At 39.8% G+C, this 20475-nt stretch overlaps 1 protein-coding gene across 2 annotated transcripts in view; it reads right to left on the bottom strand.

Moving 5' to 3' along the window:
• The window catches only part of DENND1B (DENN domain containing 1B), a 151690-nt gene that overhangs the window by 100965 nt on the left and 30250 nt on the right, over nucleotides 1–20475 (bottom strand). For both annotated transcript variants that reach the window (XM_021404161.1, XM_021404162.1), the window contains exon 3: nucleotides 14947–14990. In XM_021404161.1, the coding sequence (XP_021259836.1) occupies nucleotides 14947–14990 (44 nt within the window). The remainder of the gene's footprint in view (nucleotides 1–14946; nucleotides 14991–20475) is intronic.

Below are 20475 nucleotides of genomic sequence, written 5' to 3'. Positions count from 1 at the left end.
AACTGGATCAAAGATGCTAGCACCCTCCTGCTTGAACACTGTTTAACTGTGTGTTGAGCCACCAGTTCCCATTAGGGGAAGTTAAGTATTGAAATTCCTACACACCATAATGACTATTTGCTCCAAACATCTGCCTGGATCAGTTGAAGTGTAAAACACGAAGAACCCATGCAAGTTAATCAGTGATGGCTGAATATGCCAGGGAAAGAAAAAAAAACAAAAATGAATCCTCTAAATGCAACACAATCTATTAGTTGCAACATCTTAAAGGTATATGATGTGCCCCGCTAGGTCAACAAGCAGTACAGAATAAAGAAGTCAATTTTCCCAAATTTCTAAGTCATATAAGAGAGTTGACAAGAAATCTTTCGGAATCCAACTTTCCCAGCACAGATGGAGAGGAGTCTGAGAGCACCGTGCTGTGCTTTGGGAAGAGGCCTCAAGATCTCATACTCAAACACTCCTTCCAAATCCGCACCTATTACCAAACTATAGGAAGTCCTTTTCTCCAAACTACAGAGGGTTGGGCTTGCTGCCTGTTGAGCTCAGGACTGATTTAGAACAGGGTATGGAAACGCATTCACTCCAGCCCCCACACTGCATCCTCTCAGAATAAATGATCCCGCAGGAAGAGGCAGCCCCAAGACAAGGGGTAGCTCAGCAGCCCAGCCAGTGACCTGGGGACGACGCGTGCCTCCGGCCGCAGGACAGCGAGGCCCCGCGCCGCCCCCGGCACACGCTCAGCTCCTGCGGGGCAGCCCCGCTCGCTTCCCAACTGGCGGCAGCATCCCTCAGGGAGCGGTCTTTAAACCTCTCCACTCTTTAAAATTCAAGCAGCCAGCAGGTCTATAGACTGGTGTATAAACAGTATAGACAAAAAAAAAAATCCTCTCCCAGCTTATGTCAGTGACAAAGCAGCTCAGCAGTTGACTGCTTTTCCCCTGACAGCGTAAGCCGGGTTTACGCAGATCAATGGCTGCAAGTCCTGCCTCGCTTCCAGGGCTCCTCTTTCTCTCTTAATTACAGGTGTTAGTCAGATTTTTAAAATGGAGGAAAACAAGATGCCCCCAAGATGTTTCTAGACAGATTTAAAATGCAAATGGCTGTTATTCACACATCCACATAAGCAGTCACTATCAGCGTACAGTTCAAGTCAATAACCTTTCTATTGAGCAAAATTGAGCCCTGCTTCCTAACAGGTCATCGTTTTCACCGATCCACAACTCAGCAAGGACTTCCACTCAAGTCAAAAGGCACATCCTCAGAAAAAGCATAATGCATTTATTATCTTTTATTTTAAAAGCTTCATAAAAGCACAAGTTTATTTCTGAACACAAAAGGTTGCACAAGTCTTCAGAAAGCAAGCTATCCTTCATTCACACCGCCTCACGATTAGCACCACTTTGGGCTCTCACAGCATTACAGATTCAGAAACAGTCGCTGTTTCAGAAAGGAAATAAAGTGTGTGCACAGGGGAAACTAAAAAGATGCTGTAAAAAAAAACAAGTTAAAGAGCACATATTTGCTTAGAAACACCGAATAAACTAATACAGTCACATACACATTTGGCTTTAATTGCTAAGTCAAAGAACTGCTATCTCACTCCTTACTCAAATTCTAACTGAAAGAATAAAACCACAAAATCAGTATCATACAAACTATAGCACGCTGCTACCCTCATGCAAAGCTTAAACAAAAATGGAAATTGTATTTAAGAAAATATTTATATCTATAGCGTATCAGTAGCAAGCTGCCCTCTCACACATTCACGGTCCAGTGGGTTTATTAATTACTGCACCAAATGCACTACACAGTTCCAGCCTGGTCCTACCCACTGATTATACACAGAGATAATACGGAGACTTAAAATGTAAGAATTATTCAGCGTTCCTTGGTTGGTTTTATACCCAGAAAGCAAGTTCTGTGTATCATCATTTTAGAAGCAATGGAAAAGGTAGTAGAAAACATTTCTGAAATCACACACCATTTTCCTGGAAAAAAGGTCCTAACAACTCAGTCTTACCCCTATGTGAAATTAATGGGTAGATGTGCTGGGTAGGTTCCAGATATGCAACTTATTCCTCACTAATTATTAAAAATAAATAAAAATCAGATATTTTCTCATATCACATTCAATTGATAGGAAATTTTCAATGGCTGTTCAGAAGTCTGTAATCAGAACTGCAAGCAATTATTTGTTTCATGCTTTACAATCATCAGCTAAGAACAAATTCACCTTCCCCTGGCTGGAATTTCAAAGCACTGCAATTTCAAAACTTGGCACCCTTAACACTGTGGGGCAATAGCAGGAATTCTGACCCCCCACAACAGGCCTTGCTTATCTCAGTGAAGCCACAGTCTCCACGTGTTTCCCTTTTTATGTTTCCATCCCACGAAGCAGTGATGATTTAGAACAGGGTACACACACACACACAACTTGTGTCAGGTTAGGGAAGCAAGCACATACGTGGTTCTGACTGTAACTTGCTAAGTGGAAATGGAAATAGATACCTCAGCCAGGTTCATTTGCAAACATTGAGCTGTGTACACTGTAAAGCACAGTGATTTTTGGAGGGTATCTCACTGCAACTGCGAGAAAAATGGAAGAGCTGTCTCTATGGGAAGACTTCACCAGCTCTGATATGTGTGTTACAGAATCATCATATTTAATGTATCTCTACAAATTATGAGTGAGTATGTGGTTTTTTTTCCCACTTTAAGTTATGCCCTTCAACAGGTTACTTCTTTTAATGTAGACAAAGCTTGATGAATCAACAGAAATTAAGCTGACCACTTGATATTGTACTGTTGAAACATTTAAGTATTGAAGTTTTATCTGATTAAAGTTAGAAGAATCATAGAATGGCTTGGGTTGGAAGGGACCCCAAGGATCATCAAGCTCCAGCCCCCCTGTCACAGGCAGGGCTGCCAACATCTACATCTAATAGTAGACCAGGCTGCCCAGGGCCCCATCCAACCTGCTCTTGAACACTTCCAGCAATGGAGCATCCACAGCGTCTCTGTACAGCCTGTTCCAGCACCTCACCACTCTAATAGTAAAGAACTTCCCCCTGATATCCAACCTAAATCTTCCCTCCTTCAACTTAAAACCATTTCCCCTTTTCCTGCCATTATCTACTCTTGTAAAGAGTTGACTCCCCTCCTGTTTGTAGGCTCCCTTTAGGTACTGGAAGGCTGCAGTGAGGTCACCCCGCAGCCTTCTCTTCAGGATGAACAAGCTCAGCTCCCTCAGCCTGTCTTCATACGGGAGGTGCTTCAGCACTCTGATCATCTTTGTGGCAATCCTCTGGACCCTCTCTATCCTCCCTAGCAATTTTTTTTGTTCTTCTAATATTCCGCAGTTCACATTTAAGAGAAGAGGAGAGAAAACTTGAAAAAATTCAAGCACACCTTTGTTAAGAGATTGAAAATATTCTCCAATAGGAATATTTTAAGATATCCAGAATGCTGAATCACTTCATAAATGGCAATTTAGACACTGTTTTTTAGAAGTTCTGCCTCCTTCCAAACATTCCTGTATTTCTCCTCAGTATAACACCAATCCCCAAACAGGTAGATCCCCACCTAAGTCTGTTCTACATATGGAAACAGCACCTCTCAAGAAGGGAACAGTCTCTCCCTAAGATACCGTCAGGCTGTGTTCATTCCATAGACATATGAGCGTACCCAGGAAGAAAAGGCCTAAATAAAACAGGCAGAATGCAACAGAATTTGAATTATTTAATGACACAATCCAGGTAAGACTGCCAAAAACATTCACATTAATCAGTGCTCAAATAACTACTTACTTATCCTTATCTCTATTATCTTGAATTATAAGATGTCAAATAGTCATCAACCTAGATAAAACATTTTTGTGCCTTTTCCCCCCCAATATCCTTTTTCTTCAAATGTTTTCTTCCTAGCTTCCTAGTTCTTGCCTCCTTATTTCTCTACCTTATTTCTGTAAAGACCCTCCTCCACCCCCGCCAAAAGGGGAACTTCTTTCTTGTCTTCTTTGTAGCATACACTTTATTAAACAATTTTTTCATTTTTTTCTTGTTGACAAAAGCTGCTTGCTATTCTACTTCAGTATTTCATGTAATTGTCCTTCAAAACTTCCATCTTCTTCTTCCAAGAATTTCCTATCCCTATTCACCTCTCTTTAAATGTCTCCTATCCAACAGCGAAGGTCTCTCTTACCAGTTTCCCATACTGAAATCTCCATGTTCAACTTCTAGCGTCCTTGTCCTCACTTTTAACCCAACCTACTCTCAGAGACTTTTTCTCACCATTTTGTACCACAGGTTTTAGTCATCCTATGTCAGTTCACATACAAACAAGAAAACTACCTGAGATTTAAGACTGTCATGACAGATATTTCTGACTCAAAGCAGCCACTTCAGTGAGAATATTTAAATGCTTCAAGTTAAGCACAGATTTAGATTCATTCTTAAATCAAAGCCAGACTGCTTAGCATCTTGCAGCATTGAGCCCTTCATCATTACGGCTCTACTAAGGTGAAATTCTAATGCTCCTACATAAAACAGTCCATGAAAAGGCAAGCTGCTCTGTCCTCACTGCTGACTTTTCCTTTTTCTTTCTCTGAAGTTGCACACACCCACAGCAGGGACCCATGCGAAGCTAGCAGCAGTAGTTATATTTCAAAGACCTAGATGTTACCTCTGCTAAAAATCTCATCAAAAAAATAGTAGCTACAATAAAGAAAGGCCCAAACTGTTTGAATAACAAAAAAAATTTAATCTTAAATCACGTTCATGGAAATCCGAAAGTTTAAAGTATGGAAATCATTATAAGGCCTCCATAACTATTTTTATCCTTTATGTGCCTCCCTCCAATACGCATCATTCTGTTGACTATCCAGTAATTTTGTAGGGTAAAAGAAATTTATCAGCTGCTTTCGGAACATTCCTCTTACCCACATAAAGCAAAGAATACAGAAATCAAATGCAAACGGTTTAGGGTGGAGATGCAAAATCTCTTTGAGAAATAATTGAAAAAATACATATATATGAAGTATAGCACTTCACTGTTGGACTAAACTACATGGATGTTTTTTTGTTTCTTTTTTGAAAGTATTATATTATGAAACTCAGAAATCTCCAGTTTGAAGTAATTTAGCTACCATTTCTACATTTGTTAAATAAAGTGTAAATATGGCTTAGAATTTACAGGACTTCAAAGTTTCTTGTGAAAAAGAGATTGGAAAGCACTGTATGATTTGTGCACGATCTCTGAAACAAGCAGTATCACTCCAACTTTTACAAATCTTTTGAAACAAAATTTTCCAGGCTTAGAAATGAGTCCCACTTCGTACATTGGAAAGATCAAAGCAGTTAACCTTACTGGTTTTCGCCTTCAGATTTTTCAAATTTTCCTCTAGGTCTAAAGGCAAATTATGAAGAATTCTCTGAAATTGTGTAAGAGAGATTTTAATAATTAATAGCTATTACTAATTGGCTTGCTAGTTGTAATTACAGGATAGTCCCATGAAAGTCACTTGTCATATACTACCATTTCATTCATTTCATTTGCAGCATAATACCAAGGACGAATGAAACTCTGTTTTAAAATGGTGAGGTAGCTCAACTGCATGACACTGGAGTTCCTGTGCCACGTTAAAAAACAAACAAACAAAAACCATAATGGGCAATCTCTCAGAACAAACCTGTTTTTTCACCTGATGATTTTTAGATTAAGTTGTGGGTAGTGTTATATTTCTGGTCACCTAATTGAATCCTGACACAACTGATCTGTATGGGACTCTAGTGGCTTCAGAGCATCCCTCAAAGGCACTTTAGAAGGAGAGAAGAACAAATTCATTAACTAACTCTGAGTACTGCAAAAGACATTGTTACCATGCTGAGGGACTGAAGAATGAGGCTTCCTAAGGTTTCAAAATTGAGATTTTTACTGAATTACAAAATCTTGGATTCTCCACTTGTCTAACCATTCCTGAATCTCAGCATGTAACCAGTTAAAAACAAATCACATCTTAATGTCTTCTGTAGCGTACAGTGACCCAAAGTCCAGTCACCAATAACAGAATAGCCAAGGCAATAAGAACTTCAGCACAGATGAATTTACAACTAAAAGAACCTTTGATTTTTCAGGAACTCTGATTAAAAACATAAAAATCAACACCGTTCTTCTTCCCAACAGTAGTTCTCATTAGTATAAGCATAGATTAAAATACTATCATCTACCTATACAACTGGTGATGAAAATGAGCTTAAGAAATAATACTTCTGCATACAGACCTAGCAAACAAATAACGTTGGTATGGCATGCATCAATAAAATGCATGGTCAGGGAGAGCTGGGAAAAGGTGGAAAGAAATATGCTCTTCTATCTCCACTCTTGAGATGAAATACTATGGAGGATGTATTTAACTTTTAAGATAGCATTCATCCTCTTTAAGTTCACTGCATTTTGTACAAAGATGACACAAAGTATGACAGAAAATTTTATATCATCATGTAGCTGGGAAAAAGAAGTGTGACATTTTATTAATACACAATTTCAATGACATCATCATTATCCGGAAACTCAGTAGAGATGTTGTCTTAGAGTTACAGCAAACAGGTGATGCTCTTCCAGGATCAGAACTCTCCATCATTTTTTTTTTTCCAAAAAAAATGACTGAACAGCACAAGCTATAATGAAATTATCATTTTCAGAAACTTAGAAGCCGTTAATATAAACCAAATATTACATAAGTTAACGAATTATCTTGGCATAGCATCTAAACAGAATATCTGTAGTAGTGACTTATGCTGATAAATGAGATGTTCTAAAAACCAAACACTTGAGTGGGCTCTAAATTTACAGCGCAGTGGAGCGCATACTGGTTTGTATCAGTAGTAGAGGAAGTAGATTAACCACACACTGCAGTTTGAAGGGTAGTGAAACCTGTTTGACGCATGGGCTGAACTTCTTAGGCTAGAAGGACCTACAGCCAAAAGAAAAGGAACTGGGAAACAAAGTCAGTTTCTAAGGAACCTGCTGGAAGTATAGTTTCATAATTACAATTATGCAAGATATTTTTATAAAGCAAACATACGTCTCATTTTACAGGTCAAATTCTAAGCCTTACTATAAAACGGCTCAACAAAAATCACTTGTAGCAATACAAGACAATTGGAAGAAAGTGTTATTGAGTACAAATTTGAATACCATTAACATCATTAAAAAGCAAAAGAGAAGAAACAACAGCAAGACCACCAAGGAGGAACAGAGAAAAAGCAACCAAGCTGCAGCATCTCTCTTGTGGCACCAGATACAAATAGATGGCCATCACATAGAAATAAAAGCAACAGACACAAAATTACATGTGATTTTTCCTCAAGGAAATGGGCAACATACATTCACTTCACTTATGGCTGAATGCATCTGGACTGTTGGACCCTGGGCTGCTGCACCTTTGCTAGGGTTCATTCTGCAGCATCATTAGGTCGCTGCTTCCGCAAGTGCACACAAAGTGGTCAGCTCAGCCGAGGCCTGCAGCACAGCAGAACACCAGCAGCTCTGAGGAGAAGGCAGCCACGTCCAGTAGCAGGCCAGGAAGCACAGGCTGTCCCATGCAGGAAGGTCACTACCTGCTTCCCTTACATGCAGGACAGAATTACCGATGCACAGGGAATACACTCACAGACCTAACCCAAATATTAACCACACTTACTGAAAGTGAACAAAGGTCTTGTTCCTGCTCCAGGACTTCTCTATGAACCGAAGGAGGTCTCCCCAGCTCCTGACCTTAACTGCTCTAACACACAGGAGCTGCACTGCATTGCTCAGTGTTTTCTCTAACAGTGGCCATACCCACTGAAGGACACAGGACAGACATCAAGAAGCACTATGACTTCAAAGATGATTATTTCTCAGATGTGATCTTCTGTTACCAAATGTACTTCTGCTACTGATTGTATACACAGACTGACTCAGATGAAATAGAAATCCAGCTAAGAAAAAGCAAATAAGGAGTTTACTAGTCCAAGTGCAATATTTCACAAAGCCTTGAAAAACATATACAGAAGAAATGAGTATGAGAAACGATTCTCATAAAAGATAAAAACAATAATTGTTGTATTTCCATCCTGATCACCCACCTGGAGCTGCTTCACCTTCTCTCATTCCTTGCCCAAGGCCCCAAGAGCTGCAGCCTGGACCCCTCCACAGCTGCCCAGAAATGACCCTCCCCTTGGTCTTGCTGTAGACAAAACCAGTTACCACCCTCCTTCTTTGGGACCAGAGTGTCCTGGTTCCTGGATTTCGTCACACTTAGGTCAAGATATTTGACTCAGACGCCTTCCTAATATAAGCACTATGTAAAAGAAAGTTATTTCATTTGACAAAATATAAACCAATTAGCTTAAGCGTTAAGAAGTAAATACTGGATTCAGGAACATTACATCTAGTACCTACTATGAAAAGAGACTGAGATTGTTAGGATATTCCTCAAAGAACAGCAGTAAGCCTGAGACACAAAAACAATGCTGGAAGTATAACTGAAGCGCCATAAGGAAGACTAAAATGTACCGAAGGAACTAAGCAAGTAGATGAGACAGTATAAGGAAGCACATAATACAGAATAAGGTGACACGAGACTGGAATATTCTGAGGGCAACTGAGGTCAGTCAACAATGACATCACACATGACAGTTTGGCAGTCTTTTTGGAAGCTGTTCCAAATGATTGTCATCACTGTTTCAGCCATCAATTAATCTTTTCTTCTTTGGTTTGGCACATCACTGAAGAATGCAGGAATAAGCCAAATCACTAACAGTTATTTTCAGTGGGCCGATAAGCTGTATCTGAAGGACAGTCAAATATTAATACTGTACTTATTTGAGCAAACAGAAAGGAACATTTTTTTTTTTTTTTATAAAACGTAGTCCCCCAACATCACAGCTGTATGATCAAAAATGGCTAACATATGCATACAGTCTATTAAAATGCACATAATTTGACTCAAAATGAAAACATATCTAACAAGTAATTCCATTCATCTGGCCCTTTTTCACCCAGCCTTAAGATATACAAATGCATGCCTTTTCACCAGAACACAGCAGCTGGGAATGAAAAGGAAAGCATTCAAATGATCATTTTCACATCATATTCCATCGTCCTTTCACCAGCTTCTCCCGAGTCTTTCTTTGAGTCCCATTCTGTTACAAGAGAGCTGCTTTTTAGATCAATTCATATTTCCATAATCCACACTGCTGTTTCTCCCTCTCCTCCCCAGGGTGGACTAACCCCTGCATCCCGAACTATGGCTTACAACTGTCATTAAGACCTATAACAATAACAAGATAACAAAAGAGCTGGTAGAGATGCGGCTAGCCAGTACCATATGCTGATCAACATCTTTAACTTAAAAGCTCTATAAAACAAAACTGCTACAATCCTGACAACAAGTATACTTGACGTTGCCACCTGTTCTCAGAATTTCAAGAAAGTTCAAGTTGTCTGTGCTGGGCTGCTATGCTTTTAAAAACTAAAGTCTCACAGTAAAGACTTAGTGTGTCTGTTGGGATGAATTAAAAAAAGTCACTGAGAACGTATCTTGGAATATTTACAGCTTGAGAGATGGTGAAGTATCAGCAACTCCGTATGTTCCCAGCGCACCTAGATGAGTTGTTATTCCAACGAATATTCATCAGAACAAGATATACATTTTCTGTTCAAACAATTTAGCGATTCACTTGTATTCTAAATACACAATGTTTTTCTGCTAGTAGTCTATCCACTGATTTGCGTATACAGAAATCATTGATGCCATACAGACACAATATACTTAGAGAAGAACAATGTATTTTTCAAACGTGAAGAATTAACAATAGGAAATCACAGGAAACTATCTTAACCTTACCTTAACCTTACTTGCAACACACAAAGTTGCCATCAGCTGGGTTAATCATTTTCCTGATATTGACAGGTGGATTCAAGTACCTAGATATTCTTAAATAAGCAATGACTTGTAACATTTAGACAAAAATTCTTTTGAAAATTAGCAGTCTAGTTGATTCCTCCTTTCTCATACCAGTGTACCCAAATATTAATTGCTTATTAATACACAGGCAACAAAATCCCAAAACTCTTCTTAAGATTTCCTAATAAAAAAAAAGCAAGCACCTAACTAATTAACATAAACATTTGAAACTTGTATTTAATGCCTCATCAGAATAACAGAACAAAGTCATCAAATGCAAGGAGACTGTGAGATGTGTCCCTTAACAGCATGCCCGCAGCCTTGAAAAGAATGTAAACAGCCTCCTACCTCCTGGGTTCGTGCTGCTCTCTCAGGAGAGCACACAGGAACGCAAAGTCATTACAACTCACTTCCACACTTTATTTTGGCCCAGACAACAAGACTTGCTGAGATATTTTTTTTTTTTTTGTAATAAAACCTGTGCTATTCTTTATATATTTAAAAGAATAATACAATCTCTTTCATGATGACCTCACTCATATAATTTCTATCATGATCCATGCAATGAAATTTTCAGTCCTGCAAGAAACTGAGCACTCGGGCTCCAATCACACATTCATTCAAACTAGGCTTAACTTTCAGTAGTTCACACACACTCAAAGTAAAGCGTGAGATTCCTGCTGCTGAGGGAAGGCTAAAGTATGACTTTGCAGGATATAGCCCTTCAATAACTGGTATTTACAGACACACATCTGTTTATTTATACATGCAATTTGCATGTATGAACTGATGATTTACACTTGAAACTGACAGATCTCCATGTACGTAAACGCAAATATCGGGCTTCAGTAGCTGGTTCACCACAGGATAAGGAGTAAGGCTTGTTACTCACATTTCAGCAATGGCTTTTACATAATCTGCTACAATGAAAATAAAAACCAGACATTATGATATAAAATATGAGATAACAATGCAAGGAGAGTTACTTGGTAGGAAACAGTAGAGATGCCTCACATGGGATGGAATATTCCTAACCCAGATACTCATCTGCAGGCTATGGGAAAGGCCTGACACAAAAAAGCAGTTTCAGTTCCCTTACCTGAGAAAGCAAAGAGGTAGAAGACAGGATGAAGTCTACAACACAACAATCTAATGCAGAGCCTCATTTCTTCATTAATCAACCATCCTTGCCGTATCTCCTATTACTAAAGTGGGTTCTGGTTTCCTGCTACATTAGCTATGAGCATCGTCTTCCTAGGTGCGACACTTCTTCACCAACATAGAAGCAGCAGACCAAACAAATAAACTACTGTGCTACTATAAAGATTGATTAAGAAAAAAAGCTACTCAGTAAATTAGTTTTTCTAAAAACCATTTACAGACTCTGGGACTTACTGCAGATGGACATCGTTTTGGCAAAGTAACCAGCAAGGTTAAAAACGCTACTGAATTCTTACACAGCTAAAACATAATATCCAAAACAGTTGTAAGTGCTAATGCTGCTAAGAAACATTAAACCTCAAATGCCTCAAAGGTTAAGACAAGGTAAAACATAAGGATGAAGCCTAGTGTAGGAGGCAGAAAACCCTGGTGTACAGACATTCCTTAATCTTTGTCCCACCTTTCATAAATACAAACCTTTTTTTAAAAAAAAAATTACACACAGAAGCTTGAAAAGCCTCACACATGACAATAGTGAACTGGATTCATCATTACAACAGCTTGTCAGCATGCTATTTCTGGTACTATCAAACGCACCATGCATGTGTACAAACTGCCCTCGCCTGCCTTATGGTAAAGGATTGGTCCCCCCCATTGGTGGCTACAGCCACAGCTGCACACGCTGTTTACCTACCAGAAACCTCCACTGCCAATGAAAGGGCCCCTAGCACCTCCTGGCACTTTTAGCACTCTCCCATTGACCTTTCCTGGTGCCAGTACTATGCTTTCCCCAGAAATGTTTCAACCTAATGAAGTTACCAGGAGCTTAAGTATTTTTATTCCCAGAAGAGCTATGAACAGAGGCATACTGGCAGTGTCTGGGCACATCTGACATCAATAAGGCATTTGCTATCACCTCCACTGCCAGGTGAATGCAGCTGCATTAGTAGATCTCAGCTGTGTTGGGTTGACATTTTCTGCATGGAAACATGCTTGATTTTTAAACAGCTATGAAGTATTTCATTCAGGAAGCAAAGGGTTCTTTTTTTTTGTTTTGCTTTTCCTTTAATTTGGTCTGCTTCTCTAAAACGTGAAAAAGCACTTCAACTTCATTTCTAAGAACTGATTTTTGTCTTCCAGAAATTATAGCATTATAATTTTCTCTACATAAGCCTTATTAAGAAAGTGAGCTTGCAACGTTGAAATTCAACACCAGTCTAACCTGACTGAATAAACAAAAGAAGAATTTGAAGACTAAAACGCATCTTATCATGAAAATGTCACTGAGCCCAAGAGGAGTTCTGAACACACAAGATTAAGCCCGTAGGCATACACGTTGGAAATATATTTTACATAAAAAGTGCTCCATTAAACAGCTACTACCCAACCTCACATCAGGGTGAGGAGTAAATGTTCAAACTGAAGACCTGTATACACTCAAATCAGGAATCCTCCATTTTTCCTTCAACGATAAGATTAATCAGGATTCCTACAACACCGTCAAGCTCGCGTTTAACATGCGCAATGGTCACCTGCAACTCCATCGTTCATCCAGCTTTTGGAGTACGACAGTTTATCAAGATCTGCTGTATGTTAGCCACAAGAATAAGACAGAGGTATAGGAACAAGGAAGCACTGGGAAGTTCTGAGAGGCATACTGAGAGCAAGAATGTGAAAAGAGGAGGAACAAATCAAAGTGGCATAGACAAGTTTTGTTTGCAATATGAAAGCAACAAAAAGGTGACATGATAAACTGCAGAAAAATGCAGGAAGACAGGAAAATATTTTGCCCACTGTTATCACACCACTGTGCAAACAGACAGCCCTTGGATTTAGGAAAGATGATTCTTTGGGATACATCCAAAAACTAACTCACGCGTTTTACATTTAAAATAGAAATGGCAGCAAAATAGGGTTGAGAACATTTTTTTTTTTAATATTCTCCCAACAAATTTTCATTGATATTAATCTTGATAGTCTTACTGACAGCTCATTTTAAAAAATGAAATAAGTATCTGGTAGATGCACAGACCTCCAGACCAAACCTACCGAGTTCAATATGCACAGGCACACATGCACACAGTAGACTCTGCTGACTGCACTCAATCTTTTGGCTCAGGGGTTTGCTACAGAAACTGCAATGTATTCTGTTCAAATCCAGCGATTCCAACAGGAAAATCTCCTTTGCAAGGAAGACGACTAAAACATACTGTTTTCCAAGAACAGAAGCAATTTACCTGAAATATTGGATTCCCTACACCACTGAGACAGCATGCAAGAGCAGGCTTTTCAGAGCTCAAAGGCAAATCACTGCCTGAGGACTCTTGTTTTTTTTCAGATTAGGTACGTCTATCGCATCTCCATATGATTCCCTTCCAGTCTTCAGTGGGCTTCATCTCCCAATCATAGTTCTACACCAGCTGTTCTTTGAATAACCTTCGACTCACTGAATAAGCTCCATTTTTCTTCATAAATAATTTCTTTTTTTTTCCCCGTTTTTCTTTTTTTAAGATCAAGTCTATCTTATGAAACATAAAAAGAACAAAACAAACCAGAAAAGAAGAATTTAAATCAGAACGAAGATAATCCTCCTGCAGCTAGGAAAATTATCAAAACTCGCTGAATGTCAAGCTAAGAACATACAACAGCACACTTTCCTCACATACCATTTATCACTATCTTACAAGCTGCACGTTTCTGACTGATGCTATTCCCTAACCAGACATTCTACCTCCTATGCTTGTATATTTATTCCTTTCATCATGAATCACTGTATTGCTGTCTTTATAGAATCTTGTATTATTGATTCTAAAAACAAACAAAAAAAATTAACAATTTATCAAGACCTCGTGTAAAAAATTATTTCCAGATTATCTGTTGTAGGGATACTAGCAATGAAGAATATGTTGGATTTGGTATCAGTCTAAAAAGAAGTGCAAAGACATTTATTCTGCTAATTATTTTTATATGTTTTTCTTCAGAAAAAGAGAAGTGCTTCCACTGAAGAATCTCATCTCCAAGTTTTTGAAATAACAAAAAGAGCTTTGAATAATTTAATCGCAACAGAAACAAAAATTTAGAGCACGGAACACGCAGAAACTTGAGCTTCATTTTTTTAAATACTAATAATCTTAATAGTCTAAGCAAAATAATCCCAGTTAACAGCTCAGCCATTATTAAAAGAGTGAAATAATGCATCAGCACTGCATGTATAAACTTTCCATTAAGGATTAATTTATAGCCAAAAACTGGGGCTCCTGTGCTATTCAATTCAGTAAGTGGTGTAGAGCATTGGCTCTTACAGGGGTCTGACAATTTTTTTTCCTAAGCAAATAATTACAACATCTCTACAATAACATTAAATAAATACACACAATTTTGCATTGTAAAGGATTAAAGGAACAGAACATAGATTCTGACATTAAAATGACAAAACAAATCTTGTGGAGGACCTTCAGCTTTTTTGTTTGTTTTGATGTTTTTTGACACAATTCATAGCAACGTTTGGCTTCTTGATATTAACAACAAAGTTTGTCTGGTAGATTTTCCACATTTTCTATTTTAGAACAGATTAAACAAGTGCACGCACTCAACAGAAACAGCTTATAAAATGATGTATATAAAAACCAGGGTGACAGAAGAAGTATGATATATAGAAGCAGGAGCCTGCTATTAAGCATTCCAGTCACAAAGGCATTCTAATCACCAAGCCACCAGTTGGGTGAAGACTTCCTTACCGCTATCATTAGCATCTGCCTTTCTGTAGCTGAATAGGAGAGCATTTTTATCATTATTCTAACATTAAAAAAAAAGTTCAATCTCGTGTTTCCAACCTGGTCTCCAAAGTCCTCCGGGAACTTCCACAGTACCACTGGATCTGTAAATAATTGACAGACAGCATTAATCAGAGGCAAAGGAACAGAGTATTACAGTCAGAGTACATTAATATTAAAGAGAGGGTCAGCTTAGCTTCAAGCTCTGAGGCAAGTACAAAAACGTAGGTAAAAACTATGGAAGACACTGGATTATTAACAAGGAATTTCATATTTATGAAACTATGTTTATTGTTTCACACAGGTGAGTAGGTTGTATGATGTACTGAACTGTTTCCATATTTAACTCTTCTTTTTAACCTGACTACTACATTTTTATTAAGCCTATACTCAATTTTCACATTTTAATTTAATCAAGAAGTGAAATTACATAAAATCTCTCATCCGCGGGGAAAAAATAATGATATGAAGTGCTACAGAGAGGAAAACAAAAATCTCTATGAGGTACAGAAATGGAATCTTTGGAATGCTAAAGATAGTGCCAGTATACCCAGGACTCAAAGAAGAGGTTGAAGAGATGACACATTTGAATATTTGTCCGTTCTGAGCCATTTAAAAATCAGCATTTTGATTATACCTTAAAGCTTTCATTAATCTACTATGATTGTTATAGATTTACCATTAATTATCAAAACAATCACTCGCTGGTTAGGCTATTCATTATTCAATAATTAATATTATTGTGAATGCACCTAACCACCAATCTGAACCACAACTTTTCAACAACAACTGAATTATACATACACTTCATCCTCCAGACGCTGCTCATCTCCTGCAATACAGCGTCTTTCCGGCATCCTCCCGTTGAAGTGCACCACGCTCAGGAAGCATCACAGTGCTTCCATTAGCAGAACTGACTGTTCCCACGCTCAGTGAAATTACCTGTCTTCCTAACAGCGTGGCACAAGCCATGGCAACACCTGGAAACTGGGCAAGTTCTGCAGCTCTCACCAGTGCCCCCACCCAAGCTGGGTGAGCACTCCAGACCCTTGCTGTGCTGTGGGCAGCAGCCCCAGATGCCCGGGGGCAAGAAACCAGGGCAAGCAGTGAGCAAGAGCCAGGGAAACTACCTAGTGAGAACTGCTGCCCTTGGGCTACAGCGGGAGGGCTGTAGGATTCCTATCTTTGGAGAAGCTGAGGTCTTTGAGACATCAGGAATTCCATTTCTCACATCAGACTCTACAGCTAGCACTGCCTGATCAAACAGAATCCTTCCAAGTGCCGCACTTCATTTCAGAACTGGAGACTCCTCCACTTCTGGCAAAGTACAGAGGTTTCTACTCATCTTCATCTACACACATAGGGTTGCTGCTGCAAATTGAGGCTTTAAAAGAAGAGAAACATCCTTGATGCTATTTTCACTCCCAGTTGCTGAATTCACATCCCACTGCCCCACATGCAGCTGCAGCACCTGCACTGGCCAGCCGCAGAGGAGGGGCAGGCTGCAAGCATCCCCACTTTGCTCCGGGCCAGGCGCTGAACCAACGGCACAAAATGCACTTGAGCACGTCACAAAGCTCATCTCATCAATCATCTCAACCTTATTTAGACAATTTTGATTTGATTTTGGACAAAAAACTGTTTCTGCAATACACAGTCAAGTGGCCAGATTTTTGATCCTACGAACAAGTGGGGAGGGTTCTACAGCTGTTCTTTATGAAAATTCATATACTTTGGACAATTAATTTTCTTCCATATACAATGGGGAACAAGAACTTCCGGAGGCAGATTGGAAACAAGAGAAAAATTGAGGAGTGCCCTGTCTAAAAGTATACTAAAAAAGAGCTAATAAATACAGTTCTCACTTAGAGTAGAAAACTTTTCCCCATACTTTTTGTATACGTAAATAACTCACAGACATGTCTGGATAATGACCAGGCTGAGGGCCTCAGTGTTAGTGAGCTCATTTTTATTCTGATTTAGCATCACGAAAAAGAAAGTCATTAGAGGTAAACCAGCTCCTTGCTCCCGACCCCATGCCATTGCCTTGCTCCCACAGCAAACCAGGCCAGGGAACCCCCCAAGCTCACGCCAGCCAGTCAGAGCTTTTCAGGTCAGTCTGCACCAAATAAACCACTATCCCCAAAACTTCCATTTGGGTCCAGGATGAAGAAGGAAAAGCGGGAGATGGAGCATTACAGGGGAGAGAAAGGTGCAGCCATGGAAATCCAGATTGGTCTGTGGCTAGTCCTGCTGCTTCTTAGCCGTTCCTTCTGCCCAGCTTTTGCTCTACTACCTACAAGAGCTCCTTTAGAGAAAGGCTGAGCTGTTCTCAGCCAAAAGGTGTGCTGAGCATCTCGCAGGGAGCACGGCTGCGGAAATGTGGCCAGCTGAAAGCACTGTTTCTTAGGCATGAAGCAGATTGTTTTGGCAGGTGTTAACAGCGTTTCCATAATCAACAGTTATTGAATATTTTAGCAACATCATAACAAAACCAAAGCTGAGTTGTGTGGGATTTTTAATACTTTCAGTTTGCAAAACAGTTATTGTATAAACTTTAAGAGAAATTTGGCAATTTCTTTCTTTCGCTGCTCTCAGGGGAAGTATAAGGTCAATCTTCAGAAAAGGAAGTAATCACAAAAGTAAAACCTCTCCGCTTAATTTTAAAAAGGTCACAATCAGGAACAACCTCAGAATTCAGCAAAACTTGGATCTAAGTAACTATTTTTTTTTTGGTCAGAAAGAGGGGTAATGCCTCCACATCGTAAGGACATGCCCACGGAGCGAGCAGCACCACACTGGAGCACCCTCTGCATGGTGGCAGAAAGGGCAACGCCTCCGGTTGTCACTTAGGGAGCCCTAATTGCTAACAGACGTGAAAGCCGCAGCCAGAGCTCTCTGTCCCTCTCCTTCCGCAGCCTTCATTTCACAGGAGGGCTCTCTAATGCTACTTGAAGTAGTAAAAACAAGTACCTTAAAGTATATTCTACTTCACCGAACTGAAGTACAGTGTTTATTTTCATTCTGTGTTTTTCTTTTACTTTAAGGCAAAAAGGCATTATACATCGTGGGAGGACAATTAAATTTGGGTAAGCCAAAACAGAGAGAACGAGGTTCTGAATACTTTCTGAAAGCACAAAACAGGCAACATTCAAGAAAACAGTCCTATCTGAATTCAAGAAGAGCGTTCAGTGCTACACATACAGAAAAAGCTGTGCTCCAAGGCTTTGCCACCTGCCCCAAGCAGAGTTTTGCGGCTGTTATTACTGGCTTTTAGCTGGTTATTTTAGTGAGTATACATAATACTTATTTTTAGAAAATCCGGTGTGGCCTGTGCCTCAAAATTAAACTGACTGCATTCTGTCTGTTCCTTGACCCTCTGAAACCACAGAACATCTAAAAAGCCTCGGGATTTTATGATAATTTTTTGAGTCAGGGACTGGGCTTGTTTCAGAAAATTATGTTAGTTTCTGCTTCTGGAACAGGACTCAGACAGCATCTGACATCTCTGCATCAACTTCGCACAAGCGCTTCAGAGGAACAAACAGAAGGGTACTGATTTAGAAATAAAAAGAGAAAACATAACCCGATTCTGCAGGTTTACAAAGATGGAATTTTCATTTCCCTGAGGATTACTTTCCAGATACCCCATCTGATCTGGCAATGTTAGGTCAATTTTATGCTGATTTTATGGGTGAGAGGAGGAGAATCACTCAGAAATAGCTGTTGCTGTAGCCAGCCGAGAAGTGCGAACTTCTCCTTGTTTCCCCCTTCTGACAGACTTTCCAGGAGAAGCGCTTTGCACCACTTCTGAGTAAGTTTGCTGGTAAGAAGAAGAAAGAGCTGGCTGCACACATTAAATGTACGTGTGCTGCATGTTTAAGTATACAGAAGTATATACACACAACTTCCTCCTAGGCCTGCTGCACCCAGGCTGACATTTCTTACACCAGTACACACTCAGCACAAGCCAGAAACACCCGAGCATACTTCATTTGCACCACCCACTCCCCGGTGGGGCCTTGTAAGTGCATCACCTGGTGTATGGAGCAGCCACGCAGTGCATGCTTTGGTACCAGGGCCCATACAGCTGCACACTGCATTCGCTCATTCCAAGCTACTTCACATATCGTAAGCATCTCATGGAACCTTTATGTATCTGCTGAGAGGAGAGCTCTGGCCCCAGCCCTTCATCAAGGGGGAAGACCACTGCAGCAAGGCTGCAGGAAGTGACATGACACACTCTAATTTCTAAAATGAAGCTTTTAATTAAAGGTCATGAGTTTTAATTAAAATTTTGCTGTCATAACATTTCTAGGACAGTGATGCCAGAGTAACATTACATATAATCATTATCTACGTTTAAGAGGAGAATAAGAAGAAATGCAGGCACATTGTTTTGGCTTCTGAAAAAACCATTTAATTTGGAAACTCATTTCACAAGTGTGCCATACCTTCAGGTTTAGTTTAAAAATGTGAGAAAAAGGGATCAATTTCAAAAAAATAACTTAAAATCTTTAAAAACATGAGAAAGAAACCACTGAACTACAGTTTCTACAGCAAGTTTCAGGAAAAACCCTGTTCTCGTACAATAAGGACACAACTACAGAAGATTTACAGTGAATTCACTTTAAGCACCAAATGAGGCTTCCATCAGTTAAAGTACATATGCTGAATAATAACTGCAGAATAACCTCCCTCCACAAACACCTACGCATATAAATAAATCGTTTTCGTGGGTGAATTTGGGTCAAAGTTTATAAATAAATCAGAAGTTGATTAATTCCTATCTTAGAAACTTAACAGAAGGCATTTTAACTGACAAATATAAAAATAGGTGATAAATATTTTACGTACTGTGAGTTCACTACATATAGTGAATTAGGGGAGTGGATCACACCCTGTGTCTCCTTATCACCCCCTGTTCTTACCAGACAAGTCTTCCTTCTCCACTCTGCCAAGGTGGAGCTGGTAAGTGCAGTTCCCACTGGAGAACCAGAGCTTCGGCCCTCCAGAGGACATCAGCCAGGAAGAGCAGAAAGGGTGGTGTTTGGGAATGAGGGTGGAGGGGGAATACAAGGGAGAAACGCTACCTGAGGTTGTGCAAGGACAGGTTAGAGTAAAGGATTTGGGGAAGAGTGGTGCAGGAAGCAAGACGCAGCTCAGGCAGGGAGAGCGGGAGGCTTCAGCAGGAGGCTGGATGAGGGCAGAATCACCAGGGGTTCTCTCAGGGTCCTCTGCAGCAGCAGGGCTGCAAGGCCCTCTAAGCGCCAGAATTTGCCTGTCTTTAAATGAAGCCCCATGTCTGGGGCAAGGAAGCATGCTTAGCACTCTCTCACACAGCATTACTATTCCCAACAGAACTATTTTGCCCTCTTCAGAAAAAGAAAAGTTTTTCTTTCAGAAGCCTCCAGAGGGCTCTTAATAAACCTCATGCAAATAACTGTAACTTAGCAATATATCTGCATGCAGATGCATAAAATAAATGTTTTTTCCATCTCTACAAGCACATTATCCAGGAGAATGTGGTCCACAGCCCAGCAGCTGTCCAAAGCCGGTAAGAGTGCCACAAGGGAAAGCAGTGTGAAT

The sequence above is a fragment of the Numida meleagris genome, chromosome 7, assembly GCF_002078875.1.
Source record: "Numida meleagris isolate 19003 breed g44 Domestic line chromosome 7, NumMel1.0, whole genome shotgun sequence".
Classification (NCBI taxonomy): Eukaryota; Metazoa; Chordata; class Aves; order Galliformes; family Numididae; genus Numida; species Numida meleagris.
This window is presented reverse-complemented; position numbering and strand designations above follow the sequence as displayed.